Here is a 24,297-nt window from a genome sequence, read left to right on the forward strand (position 1 = left end):
TCTGATATGATTCTTTTATTCTGAAAATTTTCCTTCCTTCTCCTTCCCAATATAGACTCTTAAAAATGCTATTATATTTCATGTTTGAAGGTTAGCATTGCTTCTTAGCAATATATATTGGATATTTTCCCTTATCTGCATATCTCATATGTTACTTTTTTTTATTTTTATTTTTTTTAAAGATTATATTTATTTATTCACAAGAGACACACACACAGAAAGAAAGAGGCAGAGACACAGGCAGAGGGGAGAAGCAGGCTCCACGCAGGGAGCCCGACGTGGGACCTGATCCTGGGTCCCCAGGATCAGGCCCTGGGCCGAAGGCGGCACTAAACCACTGAGCCACCCGGGCTGCCCCTCATACGTTACTTTTAAAGACTGCTTGGAAAAAAAAAAAAAAAAAAAAAAAAAAAAAAAAAAAAAAAAGACTGCTTGGTATTCCACTGCATGTTATTTATTATAATTTTCTTATAAATTATTTCTTTTTTGGTTAGACAGCTTTTGATAGGTTCTTTTTACATTTATAGTAATGTTCTACTGAGTGTCCTTTTATATTCACATCTGTACATGCGTTGACTATACCCTTGGATGAATTTTTAAAGGTAGAATTGGTGGATTATCACCTAGGTCTAGTTTATTTTTTGAAAGAAAATTGGTTTTATTTCAATTTAAATTTTTTGTTTCGGGGCACCTGGGTAGCTCAGTGTCTGCCTTTGGCTCAGGACGTGATCTTGGGATCAAATTCCGCATCAGATTCCCCGCAGGGAGCCTGCTTCTCCCTCTGCCTGTGTCTCTGTGCCTCTCTCTGTCTCTCATAAATAAATAAATAAAATCTTAAAAAATTAAAATTTTGTTTTGGCCATATCTATTGAGATAGGTTTGAAATTGGTCCTTTTTAAATTTTTTATTTATTTATTTATTTACTTATGATAGTCACAGAGAGAGAGAGAGAGAGGCAGACACAGGCAGAGGGAGAAGCAGGCTCCATGCACCGGGAGCCCGACGTGGGATTCGATCCCGGGTCTCCAGGATCGTGCCCTGGGCCAAAAGCAGGCGCCAGACCGCTGCGCCACCCAGGGATCCCTGGTCCTTTTTATTGTAGTAACTATTCCTTAGATTTTTCTTTAAATTTGATCATCTTTTTTCATGGCTTTGTCTATATAATTACTTAAAATGTTGAATATAACAGAACCAAAGATAGATAAGGTGTGCTTTTCTAAGTCAAGATATTTTGTGCCTTTTGTATTTGTTGATTTATCAATCTCATACTATCAAAAATAAAATGTGGGGTGCCTAGATGGTTCAGTTGGTTAAGCATCTGCCTCTTCATTTTGGCTCAGGTCAGGGTCTTAGGGTCATGAGAATGAGCATGGAGCCTGCCTAAGATTCTCTCTCCTTCCCCTCCCACTTGTGGGCGTGTGCACTGTCAAAATAAATAAAATATTTTTAACAAATAAGCAAGATGTGCATTGTTTGTAGTAAATTAAACTCTAAGTCATCTGTGTTTTGTTCCCATTTTGATTTCATTTATTATGAAGAATAAGACACAAAAACAATATGTTAAGTACAGTTTAAAGAATAATAATAAAATACTCAGGCATCTTTTACAGAATATAAAACATTACTGGTACCACAGAAATTTTGTATAACTCCCTCCTCAATTGTGTCCCTGCCTCTACCATCATTCTAAATTTTTGATAACTATGTTTTTCTTTTTTTTTCACCACATGCTGTGTCAGTAAACAATAAGATGACTAGTTTATATGTTTTTGAGCTTTATATAAATTTTGTGGCTTTTAGTCTGGCTAATATTTTGCTGTGACTTGGCTCTTTCATTTTATATTTTTGAGAGACATTCATGATGATGTACCTAATAGCATTTCATTTATTTTCACTGTTAGTCTTCCATTTTGTGAATAGACTACAGTTTATCATTGAAGGACACTTAGGATATTTACAGTTCTGTGCTATTTTGAGAAATGGTACTATAAACATTTCTGTACATATCTCTTGTTCCTTGAGACAAGAGTTTCTTTAGGAGATAGATGATGGCTGACTGGCTGGCTGGGTGGCCAGATAGATAGATAGATAGTGATGAATTGATGGAATGTAGTGATGAATTGATGGAATGTAGGATAAATACATTTTCAGATTTATAAGTAATGGCAAAACTGTTTTCCTAAAGGGTTATATCATTTTACATCCCCTCTAACCGTGAGTTAGAGTTATTGGTTTATAGCCTTATTCACTTACTAATAATATTGTACATTCAAAAAATTTCTTTGTGAGCTCATTCTTTTCTTACAATCTCCTGTTCATGTCTTTGGCCATTTTTCTATTCGATTGTCTTCATAGTTTTATGGAATTTATTATCGTTCTGGGATACTGGTTTTTGTTACGTTTGTTGTAAATGTCTTCCCAATTTGTTTATTTTTTCACCCTTTTAATTTTTAAAATCAACAAGTCCATAATCTTAAATTTTGTGTGTGTGTGTGTTTTTTTTTTTTTTTTTTTTTTTTTTTTTTTTTTTTTTTTGCATACCTAAAGCTTTTCTTTCCTATCCTAAGATTTAAAAAACCACATTACATTTTAAAGGATGTGTCATGAGGCTCCTGGGCAGCTCAGTCAGTTAAGCATCCAACTTTTGATTTCAGCACAGGTCATGATCTCAGGGTCCTGAGATCAAGCCCTGTGTCAAGCTCGATGCTGGGTGTGGAGCCTGCTTGGGATTCTCTCTTTCTCTTTAACCCTCTGCCCCACTCTGGACCCCGTACCCCCCATAAAGAAGGAAGGGAGGGGAAAGAAAGAAGAGAGGGAAGGAGGGATTAATTTATAGATATGGGCTTTTAATTTCTTATTTGGGCTTTTAATTCACTTAGATTTTTTTTAATGTATGATATGAAGTATGCATCAAATTTCTGTGGGTTCCTTTGTATCCCAAGATCATTTACTAAAAAGTTTAATCACGTTTCTATATATATATCTGGCTCTGTTTTGGAGGTAACATGCTGCACCAATGTCACTATCCTAATTCCTATAGTTTCTTACTAATTTTTAGTATCTGGTAGGATAAGTTCCTCAACCTTATTGTTCAGGAGTGTCTTGTCTATTCTTGTAACTTTGCACATTCATATAGATTTCAGATTTAGTCCCTCTTACACCTCTAGTAAACACACACATACACAAAGTTGGAATTTTGATTGGAATTACTTTGAACCTATAGAAAAAGTTGACTTCTTTATAATACTGAGTCTTCCGCTTGATAAACTTAATCCATGTTTTATTAATCTTACCCTTTCTTTAGATCTTGTTCATTTCTTACAAAGAGATTTGGTTACATCTATTCCTGAGTACTTTGTATTTTAGGATGCTATTGTAAATTATATTTTTATTGGATTTTAAATTTATTTCTGATACTTTTTTTAATGACATAGAAACTTTTATAAGCTTTTATTGATAGTAATAATTTATATGTAAATTCTTTGGGTTCTCTAGATAGACAATCATGGCATCTATGTATAAGGACCATATTCTTTCTTTCTAATCCATTTAGGTTGTTTTTCATTTTCTTGCTTATTGTACTGTCCCTCCAGTACAGTGTTAATCAGAAGTAGTGACTAGTGTGCATCCTTGTTTTCTTCCTAAAGTAAAAGCTTTTAGCATTTCATCATTAAATATATTTGCTATAAAATTTTATAGATGCACTTCATCAAGGGAATTCTCCTTCTGTCTTGTTATGCACTATCATGAAAGGATGTCCAAGAAAAGATTTAATTTTATTCAAATGGCTTTTTTGGTATTGTATGTATTGACATGATTTTTTCTCCATCTGTTACTGTGTGGCATATATATATATTTAGATTTTATTTATTTATTCATGAGAGGCACAGAGAGAGAAAGAAAGAGAGAGAGAGAGAGGCAGAGACACAGACAGAGGGAGAAGCAGGCTCCATGCAGGGAGCCTGATGTGGGACTCAATCCCGGGACTCTAGGATCACACCCTGGGCTGAAGGCAGGCGCTAAACCACTTTGCCACCCAGGGATCAATCCCCTGTGATATTTCCACTGTTAAATGAACCTAGTTATGATATATTAAGTTTTAATACATTGTAAGATTTAATTTCCTAAAACTTTGCTTCAGACTTCTTGCAGTTTTCGTGAGTGATACGGTTTATAATTTTTCTGTCTTCTATTATTAGTCTTTTTAAAGTTTACTATCTTACTAGCCTCATATAATTGAGGGAGCAGTTCTCATTTTTTTTTTAAGATTTTATTTATTTATTCATGAGAGACAGAGAGAGAGAGAGAGAGAGAGGTGCAGAGACACAGGCAGAGGGAGAAGGAGGCTCCATGCCGGGAGCCCGATGTGGGACTCGGTCCCGGGACTCCAGGATCGCGCCCTGGGCCAAAGGCAGGTGCGCCAAACCGCTGAGCCACCCAGGGATCCCCTCTCATTTTCTTTAAAAGTTGAATTATCTTTGAGTATTTGGGAAATCATCCAGGTCTGGAATTTTGTTGATGTTATTAGGAGATTCTTAACTACTGATTCCATTTGTTTAAGAGCTTTAGGATTGTTGAGATTTTCTTTATTTCTGGAAGTTTATCCATTTTATTATGTTTTCAGATATGTTGATTTGCAGATTTTTTTCTACTATTCTATTCATTACTTTATCGCTCTGTTGTCCTTTGATACATGAAAGTTTTAAATTTTGATGAAGTCCAGTTTATTTTTGTTGTTGTTGTCTGCTTTTGGTATCCTGGCCAAGAAATCGTTGCCAACTCCAAAGTCATGAAACTTTTCTTTTGTTTTAAGAGTTTTATAGTTTCAGCTCTTACACTTAGTTCTTTGATCCATTTTGAGTTAATTTTTGTAGTTTTTATATTCATTTCTTTTTATATTTCACTCCTTTGTTAAAGAGAAAATAACTCTGGAACCAAAGTGTAAACATTGAGTAAAAATTGTACTGCCCAGGAGGGAACCAGATCCAGTACAGGAGGTGGGGAGTGAGAATAAGACTCAAGGCTCAGAAGAGCAAATATGGCAGGTTTTTTAAACCCCAAATCCATGAATAGTCTCTATTCCATATTAGATAAGCAAAGTCTCTCCATGCCTCTGATTTGCTGGCAATATATGAGCTGTTTAGCATTGTGTATTTATTGAGTTTATGGTGGTTTTTTCAGAAAATTGTTTTCATGGTAGACATAATTACGGTGCCACATGATTATGGCACTACAGTAGTTGTTTAGTAGAAATTAGGTAAGCATTATGGTCATCAGCCTAGATAGCCAGATCAGAATTCATTACCTTCTCTCTAGGATCACTTTTCTTCCTGCCTATAATAGATTTTTTTTTTTTGAGAGGTTACTGTGAAATATAATTCTGCATATTGTAAATAGACTAAAGAGGATATATCCTGTCTTTCTTCAGGTCTTTCAATAAAGTTCTAAAAGTATATGACTCCTCAAGCTTTGATAGCCTTTCCAAGCCTCAGGGGTCTATGAGTTGATCTGCCTCAAGCAAGTGATTCTCACTTGAAGTCTCTCATGTAGTTGCAGTCAAATGGTCACTGGGATTTTAGCCTGCAGAAAACATTCTTGAATGGGAAAAAAGCATGGATTCCTGGCAAAGGAACTGGTGAAGAAGGAAGAGAATACTTTTTTTTTTAAGTTTCTTTAACTGTGATCTACTGGTCACAAAAATCTCTGCTTTTGCATTCTTGAAAGACACTTTTACTGTATATAGCATTCTGGGATAGCAGGTTTTTGGTCCCCCCCGCCCCCCCTCGAACATTAAAGGTATGCTTAAGTTCTGGTTTCCATTTCTCTGGTTGAGAAATCAGCTGTCAATCTAATTATTGTTTATTTGAAGATAATCTGTCATTTTTCTGGCTGTATCTAAACTATTTTTGTTTATTTTGCTTGGCATTTTGTTGGTTTCCTCAATCTGATTGTTCTTGTAAGTTCTTAGCCATTATCTGTTTAAATATTCCCTCTACTTCCATTCTCTCTCTTCTCTTGGATGTTAATTAGATTTTCTTACTATATCCTTCATGTCTCTTAATACCCTAATGTTTTACATCTCTATGTCAGTAAAAGTTTAGGAAATTTTAGTTCTATTGTAGAGGTCATTAATTCTTTTTTCAGATATTTTAAATATACTGTTAACCTTTGTGTTTTTAATTTGTTATATTCTTTTCTAGGAATCTTATTCAGTACTTTTAAAAGCCTGCTAATTGCTAACATTTACTTAAAATTTCAAAGCTCTCATTTCTTGGAGCATATTAAACAATCTTTCATGATGTGACTGGTAGTTTCAATATTAAAACTTTTATGTGTGCCATCTGCTGTATTTTGGTCTTTGCTGTCACTTATGGTGCCTTTTTCCTTATGTAATTAGCGATTTAAAAAACAATTTTGAGCCATTTTTTTAGAATTATGAAAATAATTTTCAGGGAAATTGAGCTTTGAAATATAAGTGGGTTCTCCAGAAAAAAAAATGTGACTGTTTCTGTTATGTACTTGGGAAACTACTGTCTTAGAACCATTTTCAATGTAATTCATGGCTTGGGATTTTTCGTACCATTTAGTGTGAATTGGAACTGCAAATCCATTTGAAGGCTAACTTGTGACTACACATTCTCAGGAGTACCCCATTTCACATTCTACTTCTATTCAGCTTCAAGGTTTAAAATATGCAGCCCTCTCTTAGTCTCTACGAGAGAGAGAAGAGTAGTATACTACTACTAAATAGGACTTATTATTTATTAAATTAAGCTTTTATTTTCAGGTAATTGTAGACTCATTTGTAGACAATTAAGATAACTGTATTCTTTGCTCTATTTTCCCCACTGGTAGCATCTTCTAAAACTATAGTTTTCTTCCTTTCCCTGTGATATTGTTGAAGACGGCAATTGCTGGGTTGAATGGTAGTTGCGTCATTAGTTTTTAAGAAATTACCAAACTGTTTTCTAGTGTAGCTGTACCATTTTACATTCCCATCAGGAAAAGTATGAGAGATCCAGTTTTTCTACATCCTTGTCAGCATTTGATATTGTCACTATTTTTAATTTTAGCCATTCTGATAAGTATGTGGTAATATCTCATTATGATTTTAATTTGCATTTCCCTAATGGCTAGTGATATGGTCATTGACCATCTTGTGCTTATTTGTCATCTGCTTATGCTCTTTGAAATGTCTCATGATTTTTGCTTAGGTTCTAATTAGGGTTTTTTTATTTTTGTTTTGGTTCTAATTAGGTTTTTTTGTTTTGATTGTGTGTGTGTGTGTGTGTGTGTGTGTGTGTGTGGTGCACAGAGTCCTTTATAGTCTAGGTACTAGATCTTTGTCAGTTATGTTGTTTGAAATATTTCTTCCTGGTCTTTAGCTTGTCTTTCATCCTTGTAGAGTCTTTGTAAAATAGACTCAATTTTGGTGACATTTAGTTTATCAAATTTTCCTTTTATAGGTCATGCTTTTGATGTCGTCTAAGAACTCTGCCTAGCTTTAGTTCTGGAATATTTTCTCCTGTTCCCCCCCCCCCCAAAAAAAAGTTTTATAGTTTTATATTTTTCATTTAAGTTTATGATCCATATTTGCATATAAACTAGTGTATACTCTAGTTATATAATGAGCCTTGAAATAGAGTAGATTGAGTTCTCCCACTTTGTTCTTTTGGCTACTTTAGTTTCGTTGCCTTTCCGCAAAAATTTTAGAATAATCTTGTTTATATCTTCAAAAACTCTTACTGGCATTTTGATAGGACTTGCTTTGAAGCTGTATCTGTTTGGGAAGAAATGAAATTTTTAGTATGTTGAATCTTCCAATTTAAGAAGACATTATATTTATTTATATTCCGATTCTCTGTTATCCACAGTGAGCAGAGAGTACACTCTAATAGCACTTCAATGCTTTTAAATTTAAGTTTATTTTGTGGCCCAGAATGTGGTCTGTCTTGGTATGTGTTCCATGCACATCTGAAGAGAAAGTATATTCTGTCTTTGTTGGTTGGAATGTTTTATAAATGTTGATTAGATCTTGTTGGTCGATGGTATTATTTTTTTCTATGTCTTTATTGATTTTCTGTGTAATTGTTCTAGCAACTGTTAAGAGAGAGGTGTTGAAATCTAAGTATAATTGTAGATTAACTTAATTCTCTTAGTTTTATCAGTTTTGACTTTGCACATTTGCTGCTCTGTTTAGTTCATACACATTTAGGATTGCTATGTCTTCTTTGTGGATAGACCCTTTTATCATATAATGTTTGTGTCTCTAATAATTATCTTTGTTCTGTAGTCTATAAGATACTAATTTTTAAAATTAACTCTTGCTCTCAATTAATGATTGCATGATTTATTTTTTTCTATCCTACTTTCATGGAAAGTATTTTATATGAAATATATTTAAGTATTTAAAAATATTTTATAGATCGTATATTTGACTTATATTACATATATGTGTATATCTATATATGTGTGTAGTGGTAGTGAATTTTTTGAGATAGCATGTTGGGTTGTTTGTTTTAATCCACTCTGGCAGTATCTATCTTTTAGTTGATGTATTTAGATAATTTATATTTAATGTAATGATTAATATGTTAGCACTTAAGTCAGCAATTTTATTTTGTGTTTCTTGTTTGTTCTCTGGGTTTCATTTTTCTGTTGTCTTTTACTTGCATTCCTGTGCATTTGCTTGAACATTTTTTTAAAATTCCATCTTATCTATAGTGATTTTGATTGTATCCTTCATGATAGTTTTTTTAGTGATTCCTCTGGGTATTACCTTATATATACCAACTTAACGCAGCCTACTGGTGTCATCATTTTATCAGTTCAGTTGAAATACAGAATCCTCACTCTTTTATGTCCCTTTACCTTCCCTTGTTACAATATAATGGTGTCAGATATTTACTCTATACATCTGTAACCATATCAAGCAGTCTTTTCACTTTAACGTCAACTGTTAAACTTGTTTGTTTGTTTGTTTGTTTATTTATTTATTTATTTATTTATTTATTTATTATTTATTTATTTATGATAGACAGAGAGAGAGAGAGAGGCACAGAGGGAGAAGCAGGCTCCACGCCGGGAACCCTAACATGGGACCCGATCCCGGGACCTCAGGGTCATGCCCTGGGCCAAAGGCAGGTGCTGAACCGCTGAGCCTACTGAGGGATCCCCTAACTGTTAAACTTTTAATAAAAACTTAAGAGAAGGAAAGCGTACTGTAGCTAGCCTTATTTTGCATGCTGTCACCTTTCTTCCTTCCTGATGTTCTAAGGTTTTTTTTCTTTGATCATTTCCTTTTTGTTTAGAGAATTTCCTTTGTCCATTCCTTTAGAGTAGTTTTACTGGAGACAAATTCTTTTAGTTTTCCTTTATTTAAGAATGTCTTGAATTCTGATTGACTACTGAAACAATTTATGGGTCATTCTTGAGGGACATGTTTTTCATTTTAGGATTCTGGGCTAACCGTTATTTTCTATTAACACCTGAAAAATATTGTGCAACTTCCTTCTAGCCTTTATGGTTTCTGTTCCACTTTTTGGGTTTCTTGTTTGTGGGTATGTTATTTTTTTCCTCTTTGTGTTTCTCTCTCTCTCTTTTTTCTTCCTAATTTAAGTAGAATTGACACACAATGTTACTTTAGTTCCAGGTGTACAACATAGTGATTTTGACAAGTTTATTTTTTTTAATTAATTAATTAATTAACTAATTTATTTATTTATTTATTCATAGACACAGAGAGAGAGAGGCAGAGGGAGAAATAGGCTCCATGCAAGGAGCCCAATGTGGGACTCGATCCCGGGTCTCCAGGATCACACCCCAGGCTGCAGGTGGCGCCAAACCGCTGCGCCACCAGGGCTGCCCAACAAGTTTATACATTATGCTACATCACCAGAAGTGTGGCTACTGTCTGTCCCCATACATTGCTTTTATAATACCATTGACTGTATTCCTTATGCTGTGCTCTGTATTCCTGTGATTTACTCATTCTGTAACTGGAGGCCTGTATCTTCCACTCCCCTTCACCCATTTTTGCCTACTCTCCCATCTCTGTCAGCCATCAGTTTGTTCCCTGTATTTTAGGTCGGATTCTGCTTTTTGCTTATTTTTATTTTTGTAAGTTTCCACTTTGTCTTTCTTAGCCTTACTTATTGCACTGAGCATAATACCCTCTAGGTTGCATGTTATCTCAAATGATGCAATTTCTTTATTTACCCAAAGAAAACAGAACACTAATTTGAAAAGATATGTGCATCCTTATGTTTATTGCCGCATTATATACAATAGGCAAGGTGTAGAAGTAACCTAAGAGCCCATCAGAAGATGCATGGATAAGGAAGATGGGGGTGTTTGTGTGTGTGTGTATGTGTGTGTACATAGGAGTATTATGCAACCATAAAAAAGATGAAATCTGAGTCTCATTTTTTTTATAGTTTCTATTGTTATGTCTTCAAGTTTATTTATTTTTAAAGATTTTACTTATTTGAGAGAGTGAGAGCGAGAGAGCATGAACTGGGGAAGAAGCAGAGGCAAACTGCCTGCTGAGCAGAAGCTGTATTGCCCTTTCCCCCTGGTCTTGAAAATCATGTTGTATATCCCAGGTGCCCTGTCTTCAAGTTTTTTTTTTTTTTTGAGGTCGTCAAGTTTATTAATCTTTTATTCAGTGTACCTAATCTGTTAATCCTATCCATTATATAGTCATTTTAGATTGTACTTTCCTTCCTTAGAAATTTAGTGGATCTTTTTAATACTTTCCATGTTTTTTTTTTTTTTTAACATCCTCATCTGCCTTCTTTCTTTTCTAAAGATTTTAAGTAATCTGTACACCCAATGTGGGGCTTGAACTCAAGAACCCAGAGATCAAGAGTCACATGCTTTACTGACTGAGCCAGCCAGGGGTTCCCCTTATCTACCTTCTTGAGATACAGAATATGGTTGTAAAATTTTTATATCATTGTCTGCTAATTCTATCATCTATATCGTTTCTGGGTTGGCTTTCATTGATTTTTTTTTCTTCTTATTACGGGTTATAGTTTCCTGCTTTTTTTTTACATGCCTATTTATGTTTGATTGGGTAGCAGACATTGTGAATTATACTTTGAGCCTATAAATGTTCTTGAACTTTGTTCTTGAATGCAGTTAATTGTGAACAGTTTGGTCTTTTTGAGGCTTGCTTTTAAGCTTTGTAAGATTGGGCTAGAGTAGCCTTTAGACTAGGCCTAATTTGGTCCCACTACCGAGACAGTACTCCTTGAGTACTCTTGTCTGATGCCTTGTATATTGCAGTTTTTAAATTCTGGCTGGTGGGCACTGAAACAAGCTATGAGGATTCTTTCCTGTGGCTCAAGGGGTTGTTCACATGCACTTACTGATGAGTGCTCAGCCAAAATACTCAAGGAGGGCCCCACTGTAGACCTCTGGAGCTTGCCTTTTGCACAGCTTTCTTTTCTTCAGTATTTTGCTCTATAAATGTTAGCTGAATTGGCCCCTTTGAACTCCCACCGCATTTTTTTCAACTCAGGAAATTGCTGGACTCTAGCTGGATTCTCCCTCCCTGCACTGTAATCTGGAAGGTTAGCTCATCATGTTTGTTTTTTACCTTCACAATGGTCACTGTCCTACATTGCTTGTTGTTTAATACTGTCGAAAATTACCTTTTCATATACTTTGTGTAGTTTTTTAGTTTTAAGTTGGGGAGGGTAAATATTGTCTGTTATTTCATCTTGGCTCATAGGAGAAGTTTCTTGGACATAGACAATAGACAAGTAAATTATAAAGAAATATGTCAAGTGGCTAAAGTACTGTGGGGAAACTTGAAGCAAGGAAGGGTGACGTAAACTGTAAGTGGATTGTAACTTAACAAGGATGATAAGAAAAAGACCAGATTGAGAAATCGACTAGTCTGATCATCTTTTGCTGTATAAAACCCTGCCCAACTTAGTGACTTTTGCTTATGGAGTTGTAATTTAGGAAAGACTGAGCTGGGACAGCTCATTACTGTTCTGCTAGGCATCAGCTGGGCAGCTGAAAGGTTAGGGACTGGAATTATCTGAATGTTTCCTCACATGTATGGTGGTTGATGGTGGTTGCCAGCTGGGATCTTATTTGGGCTGTGGCTAGAACATCTATGCATGACCTTTCTATGTGGCTGCTTGGCTCCCACACAACTTAGTAGCCATGGTCCAAGGGCAAGTGTCTGAGAGAGAGCCAGGCAGAAGCTGTATTGCCCATTCCACCTGGGCCTTGAAAGTCATGTTGTGTATCACAGGCAGTCACTAAGGCTGACCCATAATTAAGGGGACTGAAGTTAGACTCCATTCTTGCTAGAAAGCATGTCAGAGAATCTGTGGACATATTTTGAAGCCACCACAATGATATTTGAGCAAAGGAAGTAAGGACATCCATGGGAAGAACATTCCAGTTAGAGTGGACAGAAATGTAAAGACTCAGGTTGGTGGATACCTCCTGACTTAGATTTGTTTATGGTTGAGTTCCCACTGTAAAGTGGCAGCTCTTTGAGGGCAAGGGTTTTATTTACTGTTATTTTCTGAGCGCCTACTGGTTGACACATATTAGCAGTTCGGTTCTTATTTGTGGAAGAGATAGCCTTTTGGCACCATGTATTAAAAGCCCTAAAAATGAGTATATAACCTTTGCTTTAGTAATTCTTTCTTTGGGAAATTATCTTTAGGGAAGAAAATGTACAGATAAGTAAAGCTGTAGTGGAAATTTGAAAGTGTCTAAATGCCTATTAAAAGCAGATTAAATAAATTATGGTTTTCTATGTAATGGAACACTGTAGTTTTTATTTTTATTTTATTTTTTTAAAGATTTTATTTATTTATTCATGAGAGAGAATGGCAGAGGCACAGGCACAGGCAGAGGGAGGAGAAGCAGGCTCCTTGCAGGGAGCCTGATGTGGGACTCGATCCCAGAACTCCGGGATCACACCCTGATCCCACCCTCAACTGCTGAGCCACCCAGGTGTCCCAACACTAGTTTTTTTTTTTTTTTTTTAAGATTTTATTTATTTATTCATGAGAGACACACAGAGAGATAGGCAGACACAGGCAGAGGGAGAAGCAGGCTCCATGCAGGGAGCCCAACGTGGGATCCCGGGTCTCCTGGCTGAAGGTGGCACTAAGCCACTGAGCCACCCGGGCTGCCCCCATCACTAGTTTTAAGCTAAATGTTTTGACATAGAAAGATGACTGAATATCGAGGGACAAGGAGCAGAATTCAAATGATGGTGTACAGAATGATCTTATTTGGTTAATAATTAACAATCTGTATAATAAATATATGCATGGAATGGATAAGGATCTGATAGGATGTATATCAAATTGTTAATAATTGCTATAGGGGTTATTTTAGAGTTACTTGTTAAAAATTACTACTATTGTAATAGAAATATGTTTCTATTGTAAAAGCAAATAAGAATAGAATAGTATCCAAGTTACTGTGAGTAATAAAAAGCACGTTTTGAAATAATACATTGGCCTGTCTTTTTATTAATTAAGGAAGGTGGGGAAAACAAGATTCATAGAGAAAAAGTGTGAAATGGTGTAAAACCAAGATTTTTCAGATTATCTCTTGATTATAGGTTATCTTTATTTCCTTTTGCGTATTTCTGTATTTCTATTTTTTCTTTTTAAGATTTTATTTATTTATTCATGACAGAGAGAGAGAGAGAGAGAGAGGCAGACACAGGCAGAGGGAGAGGGAGAGAAGCAGGCTCCATGCAGGGAACCTGACGTGGGACTTGATCCCGGGTCTCCAGGATCATGTCCTGGGCCAAAGGCGGCGCTAAACCGTTGGGCCACTGGGGCTGCCCTCTGTATTTCCTTCTTTGGAAAAATAAGCTTGTCTCATAATAAGGAAAAGATTTACATTGAAAGAAAATAGCTGGTAGTGTTAAGCAGCCCTGCTTGATTGATTACTTATCATGTGAGAAATCCAGATTTACAAACCAGCTAATTCAGGGATCTCTAGGTTTCCCTGCAAAGTTCCTTTAATGGACTCAAAATATTATGTGACTTAGGAAAAAAGAAAGGTATATTGTCTGATATGATTTATATGTAGAATCTAAAAAAAAAAAAAAAAAGAACTCATGGAAACAGATTGGTGGTTGCAAAAGGAAGAGGGTAGAGGAAATAGGTGAAGGTGATCAAAATTCACAGACATCCAGTTGTAAGATAAATAAGTTCTGGGGATGCCATGTGTGGTGTGGTGACTATAGTAGCAATACTGCACTGTATATATGAAAGTTGCTAAGAGAGTAGATCTTAAAAGTTGTCATCACTAGGAGAAAACATTGTCACAGTGTGAAATAATAGATGTTAACTAAATTTATTGGGTAATCATTTTGCAATATATATACACATATCAAATCTTTATGTTGTACACTTTAAATTATTACCATGTTAGATGTTAATTATATCTCAGTAAAACTGGAAAAATATTATATGGCTCAGAACATTTGATTTGCAGATAGTTCTAAAGCTACCACTCCTTTAAAATGTGGTTGGTCTTTTTTTCCATGCTAATATTAATGTTTATCACTATAGCACAGGTTTTCAGTAACCTTACAAGAGTAAATGAGGCTTAAGGTAAAAATTACAAATGTAATTTATAAATAAGATCCTAGGTGGTGTACTACTTAATACATATTTTGTTGCAAAAATGTTTTTAGCTAAATTGTTCTTATTTCAAGTAGTTGTAATTCATTTTGTTCTTATATACCATAGGATGTGTTTTGGAGATGCAGACAAAATATCTTTGATGAAATGAAGAAGAAATTTTTACAGGTAGACTGCTGATGTAATTGCTTTAGTATGATAATCAGCAGAACAAATAACAGCATGTTAGTATTTTTATTTAATAACAAGGCATGTTTTAAGTTTTATGCTTGTTTGACTTACTTGAATTTCTACTTGATTTGAATAAGACGAAAGTCACCTTAAATGAATATATATGTCTAGATAGTCACTTGTTTTCAACATGTAAATAAGGGAGAAATCATAAAAATGCTATAGAATCCTTTATTTTGACTTTTGGGTTGGTGGTTTACTTTTTATACAGATATAGTTCATTTTCTGAAGTGTAAATGGTGCAAGAATGAAATCATTTAATAGTTTATAGAGTCAAAGCCCAGAAATCTTATTTGAATAATTAAATAAAACTATTACTTTTCCAGCGGCCTGAATGCACTGTAACCTAAACTTTCTTGTGATGATGAAGCATCCCATTCCAACCTTTACTTAATACCTCATTTTCCTCAGGTCCTTTCAACTCCAGTTCTTTCTTCAAGGTGGTTCCTTGAGTCTCTTGCCTTCTCTAAGTGATCTGTGGCAAAAGACCACTTAGGAAGAGGTCATATAACATTGTGGAGTTTTCTTGGGGGGGAGAGGGGATGGCCATAGGGGAGGAATAGAATGGCATGGAGGGAGGACCTTAAAAATGTCCTCCATTTAAAAATGTTTTTTTAATGTAAGTTAGGACCCCCATCACTGCCCCAGTTATTGTTGCTTGTTCAATTGAAAATGCAAATCTTTTTTTTTTTTTTTGAAAATGCAAATCTGAGTGAGGCTGATACATTTAACAAATTTCAATCAGCAAAAATATTCATACCCTCTAGTTCTCTTTTTTAATCTATGGCAATATTAACCGTGGATGTCCAGAAGGGTAATGTACTGAGGCCTGTCTTCTTAGCTTGTAGCAGCTCCTGCACCAAAAAGCAGAAAAAACGGGTTTTGTGCATATGTGTAAGTTTGCAACCATAATATTATTCTTTGTAATAATATTGAAAAGAAAGAAGTCTTAAGGGAAAATGAGTTGACTGTTACATTTAGAGGTAAAATCCCTTTGTAATGTTTTAAAATTCTTTATATATTTTTTCTTAGAAAAATCTGAATCTTGGTAACTTTGAATTTTGGTTGATATTGTTTTCTACATACTAATAATATTCTGAATATATGCCACCAATTATACACCTTCCTTTTAAATAAGAAACACCTAGGAAGGGTTTTTTATGAAACAAAAATTACGGTGTTAATTTCAGAGAACTTCGATTTGAACTTAGATCTCTTTAGGAAGGCCAGGAAAAGGAGATGACATGACTTAAGAGGTGAACGAACATACCTTCAAGCAGGCTGTGAGATTCCACAGAATTATCTCATGTCGACCTCTACAGGATGTCCCTAGCAGCAAAACTTTCTTTGGAAGAAAATGTTTAGTGTTTTTATCCCAATATATTTTATCTTTTGTAAATAAGACTGTGGTTTATTTATTTATTTTTTACTCTGTTCTTTCAAGGATTCTTCAGACTTTGTTAGGAAATCTAGCTTTGTTTCTTCAGTGAGCATAGACAGGTATGGACAGAACACTCTCCTAGTGTTCTTGTAACTGCTGTTGATGTGCCCCTTATTCTCACAAGTATAATATTGCCATGAGTTGTCCATAAAATAAATAGCTTTAATTTTATACTTTATACCTGTTTTGTAACTGGCTAGATTTTTTGTGTCGGGAACTTTGTGCCCTTCTAATAGCTCACCTAAGATAGATTAAATATTTTCCCAAGTGGATCATGCTAATTTAGACTTCTCTAAAACTTTGCATTTATTTTCTCTTATCTGTTTTCTCTTACTCATCATAAAACTTTTAACTCAAAAATTGTGCTGTCTTCCCTATGATATATCCTCTGATGGCTTACCTTAATGTTGGGTGTCTTATTTAAATGGATACCCTCCCTCCTGCTACCAACACTACCATCACTACATCCTAATGCTTGGGTGTGTTTTGATGTGTGTAAGTGTATTTTTGCTATCTATTGCTGTGGAACAGCCTACCCCTTAGTGGCAGGGAACAACTAGTTTATTTGTTCATAATTCAGTGGGATGGGATTTGGGCAAAGGCTTAGCTGGCCAGTTTTTCTCCTTCTTGTGGCATCACTGGGGATCTTACTTGGCTGCATTTAGCTGGTGGCTGGCTTTGGATAGAATGTCTGAGAAGACTTTTCTCCATATTAGATACTCCATTGCACCACTAAGTGGCTATTTTCTCTCTGTGTGGATTGTTAGGGCTTCTTTGTAGCATGTGGTCCCAGGGTAGGTGGGTTTTTTTTTTTAATTTTATTTTTTTTTTAAATTATAAGATGGAATCTTCCAAGGGGTATGAAAATAGAAGCTGCTGATTTTTTAAGGTTGTGCCCCAAGTCACAGTGTCACTTCTGTTAAATTCTGTTGGTCCTAGCTGGTCAATAGGCCAGTCCAGATTCATGTGAAAAGGCAAAAGAAAATGGATGGCAAAAAATTTGTAGCCATTTTTCATTTACCTCAAGGTGATTGCTTTTTCCTTTGGGCATAAGTGGGATCGACCAGGGTCAGAGCTCCAAAGAAAAGAAGAAAGATAGCTACCCTATTTTTCTAATTCTAAGAAACATCTTTTGATTTGTAAATGCTCTATAAATCTGCATGTTTAATATAACATTGTAGAGTCCAGCCTGAGTCAGTAAAATGGAACTGATAGAATAAATTATTATTAATCTGTAATAAAATACTATCCAGCTGTTAAAAATGGTAAGTTAGAAAATGTTTGACAGGAAAAGATTACATGATATATTTATAAGTAAAGAAAGAAATTACAAAACAGCATGTATATTCTAACCCAGTGTGTGTGTTCAGGAATGTGCATGTATATGTACGCATGCGGACAAAATATTTGGAAGGATGTGCTCCAAAATGTTAATATTATCTGTCTGTTATGGGATTACAGATGACTTCCCTGTTTGCCTCTATACTCGTCCTATTAAAAAAGGGAGCAAAGTTATTTATGTGCAGTACACAGAAAAGAAAGCTATTTTCATTCAAAAGAATAAAAGGCACACATGAGACTAAATTTTGTGTTTGCTATAGTACATTTAGTCTTTTTTTTTTTTTTTTTTTATTTATTTATGATAGTAAATAACACAGAGAGAGAGAGAGAGAGAGAGGCAGAGACATAGGCAGAAGGAGAAGCAGGCTCCATGCACCGGGAGCCCGACGTGGGATTCGATCCCGGGTCTCTAGGATCACGCCCTGGGCCAAAGGCAGGCGCCAAACTGCTGCGCCACCCAGGGATCCCTATTTAGTCTTCAGATGAGATTTCTTTGGGGATAATTTCCCCACATGTTTGGGTGGAAAGAGTGGAGGTCCAAGAGTGCCTATGCCTTGTGCTGATATATTTTAAAGAAAGCTTATAATGTTGTTACATCACCATTCTAGTGTATACTGATGTATTCTGAAGTAAATCACACTTTGGATTCTGAATTCTTTGGTAGGTTCATCTTCCTTGGACTATCAGTTCCAGCATATCTGAGATTTTAAAATCTGGCCCTGTGGTATTTTATACCTGGAAAACTTGAATCTACTTCTGAAGTTTACTATTAAAACTATGAAAGTGGATCTTTGTATTTGAAATTTATTTTGAATTGTTCATTATTTTACTGTAAACCAGAGTTTTAAAAGGTCCAGTTTAAAAAATAAAAATAAATAAAAGGTCCAGTTTATGTTTCTCAGTTTGGGATTAAAAGGTGTGAAAAAATTAATTACATGTGTAAATATAATACCTTAAGTTTATAGGTGAAGGCTTTTTTTCTCTTTTCTGAGAAACATATTAGTAATGCTCTTACTATCCTGTTTATTTTATGGAAATGTATTTCTATTTTATAGAAATGTATTATCCTTTTCATTCTTAAATGGATTATTATTTTTAATTAAATATTTTTATTTGTCTGAAATATGCTAGCCAGTCTGTTTTAAATATTATACATCTTTTGTAGAAATTTATTTCTGTTCTAAACTACTTGGATTAACCTTAATTTGAATAATATCTTGCAAATCCAAAGTTGTGTATAGCAGAAACAAATTACAATTGTATTACTCCACCAAACGAAAAAACCTTGTGGCTATTCTGTCTTCAGCACTAGTCAATGATAACTATTATTTAAAAATGGGTAATATAGAAGCAACAAAAGGGGAAAAAAAGCAATAAAGGTTGGCCTTGATATTGTTGTAAAAGAGAAGGAAAGAAATAAATTATTGTATACAGCAGCAGTTTGTGCAGTTCATACTTCTGTAAGCCTATTATGGGGATGGTGATACATACCCCAAATAAGCAACTGCTGCACTTGATTTTGAGGGAAAGCAAGAGATTTAAATAATCAGATTTGCATGTTATTCTGGATGGAAGGAAGACAAGATTAGAAAAAGTTAAACTCATGAAGCCATGGCCATAATCTCGTGTAAGATTTTGATTGCTGTCGGCAGGAATGAAGAGAAAGGGGGTGGCTCAAGATATATTCAGAAGGTGGAATTGATAGAATTTTGGTGATTGTGTGAGGTGTAGAAGAGGAAGGAGATGAGGAAGATGCTCAGAACTCTAGTTTCAGCAGTCAGTGGATGATGATGCCATTCATGGAGTTTGGCATTATAGGAGGAGGGAAGGAACTTGCACTCAGGTATCTGATGCAGCCTTCTACCTCTGTGGAAGTTGAAAAGAAAAGCAGTGTCCTTCAACAGCTTGAAGGGAAGGGCAGAGCCTTCCTGAGAAAGTCTCCTTTGAAGACTTTTTGTCTTAATAATTACTGAGTTATATGTTAGATGGAAAAGTTGGAAGGAGAATTTGTGACCCTAACTTTCTTCTACATTGGTAATTGAAAAGTTTTTTTCCCTTGCCTTTCCTTACCTCCCTCTGCTGGCTGATCTGTTTAAATAAGCTTGTCAGCTCCCAACGCGTTGATAAACGGGGCTCTTAGACATCTGGCCTCTAGGAACAGTAGCATAAAGATCAGAAGGGTGGTTACCTGTGTCCCTTCGTTAGGGATTTTGCAAGTTGAGATGATCCTCATAGTTTCCTTTCTGTTTTTTTTTTTTTTTTTTTTTTTTTTCAGGAAACCCAGAAATGCTTGATTTGACTGTGCTAGTGTGGTAATAACACATTTTTAAGGATGAGATTTTACTATTTTTCAACTGAAAATTACTTGAGTATACGGTCTTCATGGCTTGTTGACTGTTGTACAGTCTTAAAAGGCGAAAGCAAATGTCCACAAGAATGACTCTTGATTCTTAAATATGCTGCAGTTTTTCCAAAACAAATCTATATATATATGTGTGTGTATGTGTGTGTGTGTGTGTGTGTGTGTGTGTGTGTGTGTATATATATATATATATATATATGGAACTTTCTTATGTTTGACATATCCATTATGGCATATTTCAGACATAACAAAACAGTAAACTAGCTAGGAGAAAATATTTTGTGGGATATTTTTACATTTAATAAGAGAAAATGTGGCTAATTATAATTGTTTTTTAAAATATAAATAATATTTGTTTGTTTTAATTTCAGATAGAAAATGCTGCTGAAGAACCTAGAGTTTTATGTATAATACAAGATACTACTAATTCAAAGACAGTAAATGAACGGATCACTTTAAATTTACCAGCTTCTACTCCACTCAGGAAGCTCTTTGAAGATGTGGCCAACAAAGTAGGCTACATAAATGGAACCTTTGATTTAGTGTGGGGAAATGGAATCAATGCTGCTGATATGGTAAACCCTAGACATAAAGCCTGTTCTTTTATTTATTTTTATTTTTTTTTATTTAAAAATTTTTTTATTTTATTTATTTATGATAAGCACACAGTGAGAGAGAGAGAGAGGCAGAGACATAGGCAGAGGGAGAAGCAGCTCCATGCACCGGGAGCCCGATGTGGGATTCGATCCCGGGTCTCCAGGATCGCGCCCTGGGCCAAAGGCAGGCGCCAAACCGCTGCGCCACCCAGGGATCCCCAAGCCTGTTCTTTTAAACTGCTAATAATATCACAGTCATTATTGTTGTTGTTATTAATGAGTATATTAAATCATGGAATCTTTTTTAATATCATAAGCAAAACTATAGGGATGCCTGGGTGGCTCAGCGGTTGAGTGTCTTTGCTTTGGCTCAGGGTGTGATCGCATGGTCCCAGGATTGAGTCCCACATCGGGCTCCCTACATGGAGCCTGCTTTTCCTTCTGCCTGTGTCTGCCTCTCTCTCTGTGTCTCTCATGAATGGATAAAATCTTTTTTAAAAAATTAAGTAAAACTATAATAAATAATTTAAGAGCCTATTTGCAACTCAGTAATTGGATCCCTTTTCATCTCTTTGCCTTCATTCTGGATTTAGCATTTGCTTATCCTAAAGTTTGTATGAGGATATTTTATTAGTTTCTTTGTTCCTGTAAGAGGACTAGCATATTATATCAACTATGGAAAATTTTCCAACTTTACTGTGTGGAATGTTAGTCATATATATATTTCATAAAATTTCATTAATTAATGTATTATTAAGATTTCATTTATTTATTTATTTGAGAGCGTGACAGCATGTGTGTGAACTGGGGAGGGCCAAACAGAGAGGGAGAGCATCTCAAACAAATTCAGTGCGGAGCCCTATACAGGGCTTGATCTCATGACCCTGAGATCATAACGTGAACCCAAATCAAGAGTTAGATGCTTAACTGAGCCACCCAGGTGCCCCTATTCATCTTATAGTTTTAAGCAAAAAAAGCAGGATACGGAATCATGTGTATTTTATAATCTAATTTTTCAAAGAGAAGAGAAAAATTTATGTAGAAAGAAAAAGGAAAGGAAGGATATTCACTCATGCTAATAGAGATTATGTACCAGATAAAGTTAAGCACTTGATTAATAAGGTTGGTGGTATCATGACTTTTGTGTCAGAGATCTCACAGGTCCTGTTGTAGAAACAATTGTATTGACAAATAATTACATTAACATGTTTGAAATACTACGTTGTAAGTTTGTTCTGAGTGCAAAGAGGAGGCGTTGATCACTTTTGCATGTGAGAGTAGCAAAGGACACCATTGAATTGGATGTCATCTGCACTATTAGAATAATAACTGGAAATGTTTTTTTTTTAATTCCCTGTCTCTCTGTCCAAATTACCCTGCATATTACTGTTAGAATTGTTTTCAGTCATCTTAAATTGTAGCACTTATATCACCTACCAATTCAAAACCTTCTGTGAGCACACTGCCTGCCAATTTAAAATCAGATTCCCGGGGGCACCTGGGTGGCTCAGTGGTTGAGTGTCTGCCTTTGGCTCAGGTCATGATCCCAGGGTCCTGGGATCGAGTCCTGCATCAGGCTCCCCGCAGGAAGCCTGCTTCTCCCACTGCCTGTGTGTCTGCCTTTCTCTGTGTCTCTCATGAATAAATAAATAAAATCTTAAAAAACAAAACAAAACAGATTCCCTTAGGTGAGCAACTTGTTAGACAAGTTGCAATGGGTCCTTTAAGACTTTTGTAATCTCAACTCCCAGATACTGGGCTAATTTGTTTTCTTAACACAAATTTCCACGTTTTTCCATCTCCATGTTTTTGCTTACATTACCTTTTTCTGTCCTGTGTCATTGCTACTTTAAAAAAAAAATTTTTTTTTTAATTTAAAAAAAAATTTTTTTGTCATTGCTACTCTTAAGTTTTCCAGGAAATTGCCTCTGATGGGAAATGAAGTTGAATGTGTTATCTCTATAATATTTGAAGGGCAGAGTTTTAACTGGGTCCATACAAGAATCACAGATGTTTGATGTTGCTTCATTTGCCCTTAAAATCCATGATATTTTGGTTTCTATTCTATAATATATTTACATTTTTAAAATGTGCAACTAATGTTTTACATTAACCAACTTTTTCCCCTCTGAAATTGATTAGTAAAATCAGGAGTCCAACAAAATATGCAAAGAGAACTAATATTTAATCTGAAATTCTGAATACTCCCTGTTACATCACCATGTAACTTCTAATGTTGCCTCTTTTTTAATTTAAAGGATAGTTCTATACGGTCATGTGTGTCTCCTCAAGTCTTATTTATCTTGTACTTTTAAGAAACCTTACATGATGTTTCCTTATGCCACTTTAACAGTAATTTCTTTCTTTGTCCCCAACTGTATATTTTCTTCTTCTGCTATGCCACTTATCATAGCATTTTTAAAATTATAGTTGTTATTCATTTGTGTCTTTTCCATGTGGTAAAATGCATATATTTTGGTGGCTGATATCTCATAGTATTAATTTTGCATCCTCCATCTCTAGTCTCCCTAGGCACTCCAAAGATGGGTGTTAAATTAACATCTATAATAGCTTTAAATCTATGTCAAGATTACCTATTTCTCTTTCTTTAGCTATGACTGTTCTCAAGTACTTGACTTCTGTATTTTTATTTGCTTACTGTACATTTCTGTAAATACACTCTTTTACCTGGTTACTGCACTGTGCTACATGTTGCTTTTGTGCAAACCTAACCCACTTAGCTACCCACCACCTCATACACATAGATACATATATTTGTTGAGGTAAAATCCCTATGTATTCCTGCTATATTATCTGGTTTCTTATCAGAAATGTAAAGGACCCAAACATATCTTTCCTCCTTCCATGTGGCTTCTCTTAGCCTCTGATTTTTTATGTCCCATTTTTCTCATGGACTTCTAGATGTGAGCCAGTTAAGAGAGATCATATGTTTATTATTTTATTTACTTAACACTTTAAACTTACTGTGTACTTAGAATTGTTCTGGTGTGAGGCTTTATACAAGTATAAACTCATTTAGTCCTTAATAACCATTCTGTGAGGTAGGTCCTATTGCAGCCTCATGACATAGGTAAAGAAACTGAGTCATGGGGAAATGGAGTTAACTTTCCCAAAGTCACACAAATAGCAAGTGGCAACATCTTTTACAGTTAGAGTTTTTGTCTTCCTTAGTACTTATTCATACTTTTATATAATGTTAAGTTCCTAAGAAAGGCATTGCAATAAAATAAGTCCTCCTAAGGAGGCATTTCTCATGTTTTGGAAGCATTAAAAATATTCTTTAATATAATAAAATAGTTTTTTTTAATAAAATAGTTTTAAAGCAAAGAATGGGGTGTTCATTTCATCTCTCATTTTTCTCAACAATGTACTAGCCTGTGAGTGAGTTCCTAGTATAGACTTAAAGCGTGCAGAGCTCCATCTATCATCCACCAACCAGAGTACATCAGAATGAAATTGCCTTACCAGATAAAGAGTTATGTAAAGGCTACATATCTTAGGTGTTTCATTTTCAAGAGTGATCACTTCTGTTCCTGGGATCCTCTGGATCCTGGCAGCGGACTTGAGATAGGCTATCACTTCCTTCAGGAGTTCTTAAAGTGCCCGTGTTGGTATATTACAAATTATTTTGGTTGGATTTTTAGTGTGTTGCTTATCTGGAAA

The 24,297-nt window shown here is 35.2% G+C and overlaps 1 protein-coding gene across 3 annotated transcripts in view; it reads left to right on the forward strand.

The window, feature by feature from the left end:
* The window catches only part of USP47 (ubiquitin specific peptidase 47), a 117,518-nt gene that overhangs the window by 23,957 nt on the left and 69,264 nt on the right, over positions 1-24,297 (forward strand). For 2 of the 3 annotated variants that reach the window (XM_025459494.3, XM_025459496.3), the window contains exons 2-3: positions 14,751-14,810; positions 20,389-20,592. In XM_025459494.3, coding sequence (XP_025315279.1) covers positions 14,751-14,810; positions 20,389-20,592 — 264 coding nt within the window. The remainder of the gene's footprint in view (positions 1-14,750; positions 14,811-20,388; positions 20,593-24,297) is intronic. The other variant, XM_025459495.3, reaches the window with a different exon arrangement.

The sequence above is a fragment of the Canis lupus genome, chromosome 21 (assembly GCF_003254725.2).
Source record: "Canis lupus dingo isolate Sandy chromosome 21, ASM325472v2, whole genome shotgun sequence".
Classification (NCBI taxonomy): domain Eukaryota; kingdom Metazoa; phylum Chordata; class Mammalia; order Carnivora; family Canidae; genus Canis; species Canis lupus.